This window comes from Centroberyx affinis, unplaced genomic scaffold, assembly GCF_046629955.1.
Source record: "Centroberyx affinis isolate AG114_WGS23_722 - 3 ecotype Tasmania unplaced genomic scaffold, CSIRO-AGI_Caff_v1 ptg005528l_1, whole genome shotgun sequence".
NCBI lineage: Eukaryota > Metazoa > Chordata > Actinopteri > Beryciformes > Berycidae > Centroberyx > Centroberyx affinis.
Genome location: NW_027282776.1, coordinates 10001 through 20000, shown reverse-complemented (window position 1 = coordinate 20000; position 10000 = coordinate 10001). Strand labels below are relative to the sequence as shown.

The 10000-nt window shown below is 40.5% G+C and overlaps 1 protein-coding gene across 1 annotated transcript in view; it reads right to left on the bottom strand.

Moving 5' to 3' along the window:
* The window catches only part of LOC139667429 (traf2 and NCK-interacting protein kinase-like), a 29307-nt gene that overhangs the window by 15725 nt on the left and 3582 nt on the right, over positions 1 to 10000 (bottom strand). Inside the window, exon 2 of the mRNA XM_071546882.1 lies at positions 6562 to 6627. Coding sequence (XP_071402983.1) covers positions 6562 to 6627 — 66 coding nt within the window. The remainder of the gene's footprint in view (positions 1 to 6561; positions 6628 to 10000) is intronic.

Here is a 10000-nt window from a genome sequence, read left to right as displayed (position 1 = left end):
AGCTAAGCAGCTGAATGGCCACAATACTGACTGATGGTCAAATGGATGAGGAGTAAATAGACCTCCTAAGTCTGATGCTCACACGATTTCTCCATAGGGAAAATGAACGGGTTTCCACATAATCACCTCTGTCACAGTCTATGTTTAATGCAGGATTTTCAAAGTCAGTCCATTTTTACCGTTGTATATTTATGTCTCTAATGGCACTGGGTCTGTTGATTTCTGTAACCGTTTTCTAGTCTAAGCAGTATTTTTGCTAGCAACAAGCTAAAGACTCCAGCGCAGGTCATTTGCGTCACCCGCTGGTGGCGTGGCGTAGGTCTCTCCCCCCCGGCACCTTCTCCCTCTCTCTCCACTCTCTCTGTCTCTCTCATCTGAGCTCCTACACCGCCACGTTTGCCGAATCGATCGCATATCTTTGATTTCCACGTTTTATACTGTAAATATTTCTATTAAACGCACAGTATGTAATTTCTCTCAATCAAAACAATAACGAAAGACGTAGTTTGACGACGTCGTGAAGTAGCGTGGGAGGTTTTTTTTACGGGGACAGCTTCGGCGGAAAGAATAATCGTGATCCGTCACGAGTGAGGGGATATGACGCCATGACAGGAAGTTAGGGGGTAAAGGGGATATGACGCCATGACAGGAAGTTAGGGGGTAAAGGGGATATGACGCCATGACAGGAAGTTAGGGGGTAAAGGGGATATGACGCCATGACAGGAAGTTAGGGGGTAAAGGGGATATGACGCCATGACAGGAAGTTAGGGGGTAAAGGGGATATGACGCCGTGACAGGAAGTTAGGGGGTAAAGGGGATATGACGCCATGACAGGAAGTTAGGGGGTAAGGGGGATATGACGCTGTGACAGGAAGTTAGGGGGTAAAGGGGATATGACGGCATTGACACGCGACCAAATGAAACGCACCGTTACCTTGAATAAAATGACGGATTTCTCTGGGTTTCAACATTGTTGGAAACATTTGGGATAATGTAAATACACAACAAAAAAAAAAAAATAACATAGGTCTAGTCGTTTTTAGAGATTTTAATGCGGAAATGTTACATATTATACCTTTAGATTATAGTTGTATATATATATATATATATATATATACACACAAATGTATATACAACGTATATACAAAACATACTTCAAACGTGTCAATTAGGGCTGAACGATTTTGAAAAGATATCTAATTGCGATTATTTTGACTGATATTGCAATTACGATATAATTTGCGATATTAGAGGGAATGATAATTTTTCTCAATTTCATTGAAAAACATATTAAAATGATTATGGTGTGGTTTTTGCAGGGATCTGTACCAAACAAAGATGTTTTCTTAAGTCTGTAGAATAAGATGTGTAGGCCAGGACATCTCTGCAGCACCACAATATTTCATTTAAAATGGTATTTTGACACATTTCACCTTTAACAAATATTGCGCCTCCTGCGATTTGAAAATTGCAGGAGGCCATATTGCGATTTCGGTAAAATTTCGATTAATTGTTCAGCCCTATTCCACATAAGATATGTTAATAACAGCATATGTTGTGTTGTGTCTGTTGTCAGAGATGTGTTCAAAATGACACATCGTGTTTTACAGTGTAAGAGTGTAACTTCTTTAGGACCCTCTTCTGGCCAGTGTTGTGTTGAACATCATTCATATTGCGATTTCGGTAAAATTTCGATTAATTGTTCAGCCCTAGTGTCAATCAGAATCAGAATAAAATTATACACATAGCATCTTTACAACACTCAATCCTCAATCTCCGGATCAGGATCCTCAATATTTCTGAAATACTGAAGGATGAACTTTGTCCTGATTATGTGTGTGTGTGTGTGTGTGTGTGTGTGTGTGTATCTGTGTGGTTATGGGTGTGACAGCTGGTGAGTTGTCTGTTGTTTTTCCTGTTTTCACATGAGATGTTTAATTAAGGAACATCAAAAGTCAAACGGTGTGTGTAACTCGACCCATTCAGAGTTTAGAAGGTGTTGACATGTCGTGCCTGTCTCTCTCTCTCTCTCTCTCCGACACCCACACACACACACACACACACACAGACAAACAGGTTCAGTGTGTGTGCAGTGTGACAGCGTTTGCAGGAAAGAATGACAGCGATCCACGCTCATGAAACAATAACAGCGGAGGCAGATAAAACAGCGAGAGATGAGAGGAAGAGATACAGTCACAGAGAAGCTCTTTGTTTTTCTATCGCTCTTCCTCCAAGGTGACGACCGGACAAACGTCTCCCAAAGGTGACACAGAGCCCAAATGTGTGTGTGTGTGAGAGAGAGAGAGAGAGAGAGAGAGAGAGAAAAGAAAGACGAGACAGAATTAGGAGGGTATGAGGAAGCGTAAGTCTACTGAATAAGCAACTATGTTCACACCATACACACACACACACAGGGAGGGAGAGGGATAAAGATAGCGATAGAGTGAGAAAAGAGGGAGGCGGAGGAGGAGTAGGAGGAGGAAGAGGAGGAGGAGGAAGAGCAGAGATAGAAAAGGGCAGAATATCCTTTTGAGGCGGCCTGAGGCGTAAAAACACACCTTGGTCCCGCGTTCAGACAAGCCTCACATTCCAAAACTCAACACAAGCCCCGACGCATTGAGGAGAGAGAGAGAGACAGGGAGAGAGAGAGGGGGAGAGAGAGAGAGAGAGAGAGAGAGGGAGAGAGAAGAGTTTCCATCCCAGTATATTTTTATGTGGAAAGCGTACTGGAAGCGGCAAATTTCGATGAACTATCTACTCAATATTGCCAAAAAAAAACAAAAACAGTTTTTCTTACGCTCGCTCGAGGCAGAAAAGTTTTTGTCGATAAAAAATAAAAAAGTATGCGATGAATCAGGATGGAAATGAATAAAGTCGAATAAGTATTGATGGTTCAGTCTTGGTTCAAAAGTGTATAAAGTGATACTAGATCAGGCCATTAGCTGGTATATTAGAATATTATACGTGTTGTTTCTAACATGTATAAGTCTGCATTGGGGTTTTATGGCCATTAGTTGGTACATTAGAATATCATACATGCAATATCAAACATGTGTAAGTGTCTATTGTAGTTGTATAATCATTAGTTGGTGCATTAGATTTTTTTTTTTTTTTACCTTTATTTAACCAGGCAAGTCAATTCAGAACAAATTCTTATTTATGACGATGCAAAATGCTTCGTGATGGGGAGGTGGGGGAAAAATGAGAAAAAATACATAAAATAAAAACAGACAGGCAGACAAGATAAGAAGGTTAATAGTTTGCAGAAGGCAGAAAACACGATAAAAACAGTAATTCAGCACTAAAAGCACTAAAACATGCAGCAAAGAGATCACACATGTTGTTTCTAACATGTATGAGTCTCCGTGGTCGTTGTATAGCTGAGTGCATTTCTTTGTTTTCGCCTTCAAATGAACACATAACCTGCCCAACATTAGCCGACATGAAAAATAAAAGAACATCAACAACTTGCCCAACACTGATCAACTCTCGAAATAATCTCTGGTGAATGTGTTTTCTGATGTTCAGCAATTTATTCACTTCAACCCAGCTGATCGGAAACACACCTAATCTGCATTTTTATCTTTTACGACATTTCGGAAGTTTGCTTAAAAATCCGCTTGACAGTTGGAGGGAAACAAAGCAAGAGAGACACAGAAAGAAAGAAAGAAAGAAAGAAAGGAGAGAAGAGAGACAGAAAGATACTTAGAGAGACAGATTACAGGAGGCCGTCGGCACGTCGATCAATACGATTGTCAACAAACTGAATTTCCTCCACTTTGCGAACAGCTTCACCGGTTAATCAAATCCAGGGAAAAAGTGTGAGCCGGTAACGCTGCCTCCTCATTGGTCGGCCTGCGGGGTCACGGCGGGGTCACGGGGAAACTAAATCTACTGCATTAACATGGTGCTTTGAACTGTGAGGCAACACGGAAGCAAAGAGGGAAACGCTTCAACTGTGTAATTCAGTTTCCCCTTTAGCAGCTTCAAAGTTATACTGTATAACATCACATATATACGTATATATATATATTCTGTATCTGCTTGTTCTGATGCTTCATTTAAATGATATCTTGCTTATATTGACTGAAATATTCAAACCCTAGACGTCTTTTTTATGGCTGCACCATTACATCAAATGAAAAAAAAAATCTAGATTTCTTATGCATCATTTTCTACACATTTCCCTGTAATCCAGCCTGACATGTTTGGTATCTTTAGAAACCTTGGGCTCTGGACTAGAATTTAAAATAAAGTTCTGTGGGTTTGAACCAAGCTTAGAGCGACTGTCCCGTAATCGAAAGCTCACAGGTTTGATCCCCAGAGCGAGACACGGCACCCCTACCTGCTCCGAGTCTCTCTGGATGAGAGCGACCGCTAAACAGTAAATATAAACTGGTTTTTCATGCTGTAAAACCCTCCAGGATTCACAAGTTTCCTACATAATTCAGATGTTTCCTTTTTTTTTTCTCACCGCTCGCTAAGTGCAACTGTAAGAGATTATCAAATTCAGGAGCCAGGAGGCGCGGCAGCAGCCTGGAGGTTAGAGAAACGATTTGAAACCAGCTGGGAGACTGTTGGCAGGGAGGATGAAGGAGGAATATTCAACATTACCTCCATAACTACCATCGCAGCTCCAGCCAGCAAGCCAGTTAATCCACTGAACTGTGGCAGATCCCAGGTAGGAATATGTTTAACAGTGAAGCAGGAAAACTGTACTAATATCACAATATTTTAGACCGAATACCTTGATAATGTGACGATATTTTGGGGATGAGTATTCCTGCTTTCATAAGATATTTACACACAAGAAAATTCTGGATAATGTGGATATGATGAGCAGGTAAACCCAATCATTGTTAATTTTACTCAGCCAGATAAATTCAGAAAATTGTATCACATTACTGTAACGCAGCCTTTAAAGGATACGGCTGGTGCTTTTAAATACATTTCTTATCGTCAACAAATCCTATGAAAATAACAAAATCAACAATGTGTTTGCTCTACTCCTGTTACTTTCTGACTTCCCACGTACCGTTTTTAGCCTTCAACCTGGAAGTCATTGGCTCCAATTGTGAGCTAAAAACCTTGAAATACAGCTCACAAAGACATAGTTTACATTTTAAAAATCGCTAACTGTTACCATGAAAAGTCAGGCTGTTGTAGTTATTACCAAATCAAATTCAAATGGGAAGAAATTCTTCATTATGTAAGTAAGAAATGCATTAAAAAACACCAGCCTTATCCTTTAAAACCAAAGCAGTGACATTTAAGTTCTTTCACAATATTACGATAATCAAAATCCCAGACGATATCTAGTCTCATATCACAATATCGATATTATACGATATATAGCCAAACCCTAAAACTGAGTCAGTCCTCCCTTGTTAAAAAGAGCTTAAAAAACACTTATTTTATACATGTGCAAGTGAAGTATATCTATCTGTATATCTATTTTAGCAGAACAAAATCATTACCGTAAGTCAATCAATCAATATCTCTAACGTACAGACAGATCCGGTGGTAAGTGTGTTATCATTCCGTGCTGCGACGTCTTAATTTACCCACTGTCCTTTGCAAAAGGAAGATAATTTGTTTTAATTTCATGCCATCAATCACTTTGTCAAGGGAGGTGTCGCCTTTTTCAAACGGCGGATAGATCGATACAGAACATCAAGTACATGATGAACGTGTCGCGTCTGTCTGTGTATCAGCAGCCGTGTGTGTGTGTGAGTGTGTGTGTGTTAAATGCTTTCAAAATGAGGAAGAGAGAGCACACACACACACACACACACACATATATAATAGACAGCCTCACACTTTGTTTTCACAGTTCATGTGGGTGGCAAAGATGAAAGGCAGCATTTTGTCATTTCTGGGGTCAGAGGAGGATAAGAATGAAGAGTTACAGCTTATTAAGTCAACTACGGAAGCCCACTGAGGACATTTATTAATACCTTTTATTCACGCTGTTTTCCTGTGATAACAAGTTAAATTCCTTTGTTTTCTCAAGAGTTATTTATGTCATTATCCCGAGATAACACATTTTGGTATCTTGAGATAATGAGATATGTTGTTAGAATGGGAAAACTATTTTTGTTATCCCAAGATCTCGACATAATTTTCTCATTATCTTCAAATATTACATAAATTTATATTGTTCCTCGAGATTTCCAACTCACTAATAGGCAGTCCTGCTTCAACATTTGGTTTTTGAATAATATGCTTTCCTTCAGGATGTTCGGTCCAAGCAGAAAATTATCTCATTATCTCCAGAAAACTATTTTTGTTAACCCAAGATAATGAGAAAATTATCTTGAGATCTCTGGAAAAACAATTTTCTCATTATCTCAGAAAAACAAAATGTGTTATCTCGAGATAATGACATCTGATAATGATATCTCAAGAAATCAAAGACAACTAGCTTGTTATCATGGGAAAATGGCATAAATAAATATGAATTTATTTCCTCAGCGGGCTTCTGTAGTCGACAAACCACATTTTTTTAAAGAGTGACAGTGATTGCCCTTTGCCTCTGTTTGGCAGCAGGAGAAGTCTTACCTTGTAGACCTGCCCATAGGTGCCATTACCAACCAGTTCCACCAGCTCAAAGATACCAGCTGGGTCCTGGAGAGGGAGAGGGGGAGGAGAGAGAGAGAGAGAGAGAGAGAGAGAGAGAGAGAGAGAGAGAGGGAGAGAGAGAGAATAGGGAGGGATGGAAAAAAAAGAAGTTAGTCAAAGCAAGGGAAAATTCTGATGAAACTGGATACAAGATGGATGTCGGAATTCGATGTGGAATTTCACCCCTGTGCACACACACACACACACACACACACACACACACACACACTCTCTCTCACACACTCACACACACTGACAGGTTGACTGAGCACTGCATACCTGTGGCATTACCCTGTGAAAGGCCTCTATATCACCACCACACAGTCTCAGCACACACACACTGTCAGCAGGTAAACTCTGGTGTTTACCACCGTGTTCGAATCTTTCTGTCCTCACAAAAACATGCCAGGAACATCCCATGTTAGTCACAGTGACATGAAAAATTACTTTTCTCCTTATTAGCTAATTCTCCATATCAAAACATACACCTATTTAACAATAAACAACAAAAAAAACTGACACAAATAAAGATCAAGATCAAAATCTCATTACTTTTACTACCTGGAAATGGTGTATTTTTAGAGATTATTTCATGTCGTACCAGTAGACATGCATAAAAAAATTCCAACTGATGACACTATCACAGATTTTTTAATAACGCCCCTCTCCAATCACATAAAACCTGCAACTTCAACAAAGTGACACAAGTGGCAACATGGTAGAGCAGTGCATTTTGGGTGTTCACCCCCAAAACTCCCTTTCCTTTCCTTTCCTTTTCTTAAGACACCATGGTTTTTGTCCCAGTGGCTGGAATTTATTCATTCTGAATAATCTGAAATTTGTGACAGCTCAAGATTATTCGCAAAGCACCGAGTCACTTTCCATGTTCCAAGACATGACATCGAAATGCTGTTTCCTTGTGACTTAAATCTTAAATTAATTGATTTTTTAAATTCACAGAATCAGTTTTCCATTGCAGCAGTATCATTGGAATACGGAGCAGGTTTGGTCCTGTTTGTGTAGGAGAGAAGCTTATATATTTACATGCTACTGATTTATTATCATGTATACTATGAATTTAGGTTATAAAGATTCATGCCAGCCTAAAAAAAAGTGAGTAAACTGTTTTCCTGCAAATATATAGATGGGTAAGTTGAGTTTCAGTGGGTTTACCCTCCACTACATTCCTGGATTTATCGTTAAAAATCCTGTGTTTCCTTTTGACAGAAAACAGGTTAAAAGAAGAAGAAGTGAGCTGGCGACTGGAAGGATACTGGTCCGAATCAGAGACCAGCTGGCAGAATCTGGAGCGGATGAAGTGAATCAGTCATGGTCTCCCCTCCTTCAACTAGAAGCAAACCTCCGTCCACGCTGAGCAAGTTCTCCGACTTGCTGAAACGGGGCTTTCACACCAGAAGCAGCAATGTGTATATTTTGCGTGAGGTAGAGCACAAGCTGGAATCTCAGTAGGCTACAGAAACATATTTTTACCTTTCCAGATGCACTAGTGGGGTCATCAGCAGTTTATTAAACAATTCCAACAGCCTATGGGTTCATTTTCTGTAAACAGTCCGTTTTAAATGGTGTAGATAGATTTACTAATGACATGAATAATGTGCTAAGTTAATGCTTTAGGTCTTAACATCGTTCAAAGCAGCTGAAATAATTCAACAATGACGCTATCTAGGCTTCTTCTGAATGTGTAAATAACACAATATGATTTTTCTAACTTGGTATCCCCATCCTTTTGGATATTATCTACCCTGGCTATGACTTTTTGGCCAGGTTCTGATATGTTCTTAATGTAGAGTTATTTTCCTTGGTGCGCCGGTGCCTACAAAACTTCCGCCTCCTGTAAATGTTGGAATGCCATTGGACGCGCCTCGTAGAGGTCAGTGCATTTGGGGGTTAAAGTTCAATATAGTTGAACTTTGGGCGCAAAACCTGGCGAAATATCAAGGTGGTGCGCGTTGCTTTCGGCTGAGCAGCTGTTTAGGAGAGCGCTGTCACCGTTCTCATCACTTAGGCTTCGTTTTACTGTAAGTTGAATTGATTTCTTGACCCTGCAAACATTAGAAGCCCTAGGATTCAGAATCAAGTCTCTGTCTCCGTTAGTTCAGTTGTGGCTAAAAAAAAACCCATTATCGTCTAATGGGGGAAATCCCTGATCTGGATCAACACCAAAAACAGCAGTGTCATCCATCCACAGCTGCTTCACCAAACACTGAGTTTACAACATTCAAGACAAATGTGGTTTACGGCTCCCATCAAACATTCGTCATTGTGTCACCTGTCAGCGGTGATGACATCATGACACGCCGTCCACAGTGGGGAGTTAAACAAATAACAAAAGTTCCGCTGTTGCGTAAACCTGAAAGTTTTACTGATGGAGTTTCATTATGACATCGTCGATCTTTAGCGTTATGGATTTTCCCATTCAAAACGGATAGAGTGCACTGTCTCTATATATAACACTGTCTCTCTCCTCACCACTATCTCTGAGGTGCCCTTGGGCAAGGCACTTAACCCTCCTTGGAGAAATGCTTCTAACTGAATGAGTGTTAGTAGCACACTTCCTCAGCAAACCTAGAGAACGGAGAGAGATGGAGTCTATCCTTAGTATGACACCGACTGTGACCGAGGAAAACCCCATACAGGAGAACTATGGACGTATGTAGGCCAGCAGGCGTATTCACACACACACACACACACACACACAGAGAGAGAGAGAGAGCACGTGGGAGATAATCTTTCTATGATTAAAATACAGTAACCCTCCAAAAGCATAGATCTTGATCTTTAAGCATACCTGTGTGTGTGTGTGTGTGTGTGTGCGCGCGACAGTGAGCCTACAGTATATGAGACAGTTGGGAATATTACAGTGGAGGACTGAAAGCCTCCTGAAGGGGATTAGCTTAAAAAGCAGCGTTCCTTTTCACTCAAGGTCAAACAGAAGCATATCTAATCCTGGAACACTGAGCCAGAGACCCGCTCACACACACACACTCACACACACACTCTCACACACACGCTCACACTCACTCACACACACACACACGCCTGTAACCACACTCACATACGAGCAAATAAGCACTAACGCACCGTGAACACAACACAAAAACACACTGACGCTGCACACGTCTGTAAAAACGTGAGAGAACACACATACACACATCCTCCACACACACGTTCATGCAGACACACACACACACACACACACACACAATCATAATTATTGTGTTTTTGCTTGCAGCGTACAGTGAGAAGCAAATCAGAAAACTCTACATCAACAAGAACTCCGTTAGCTTAGCTGCTGTAGCGCGTTAGCTAAGTAGTCTGTTAGCTACCAACGAAAGACAGATTTGTTACAGAAATGGAA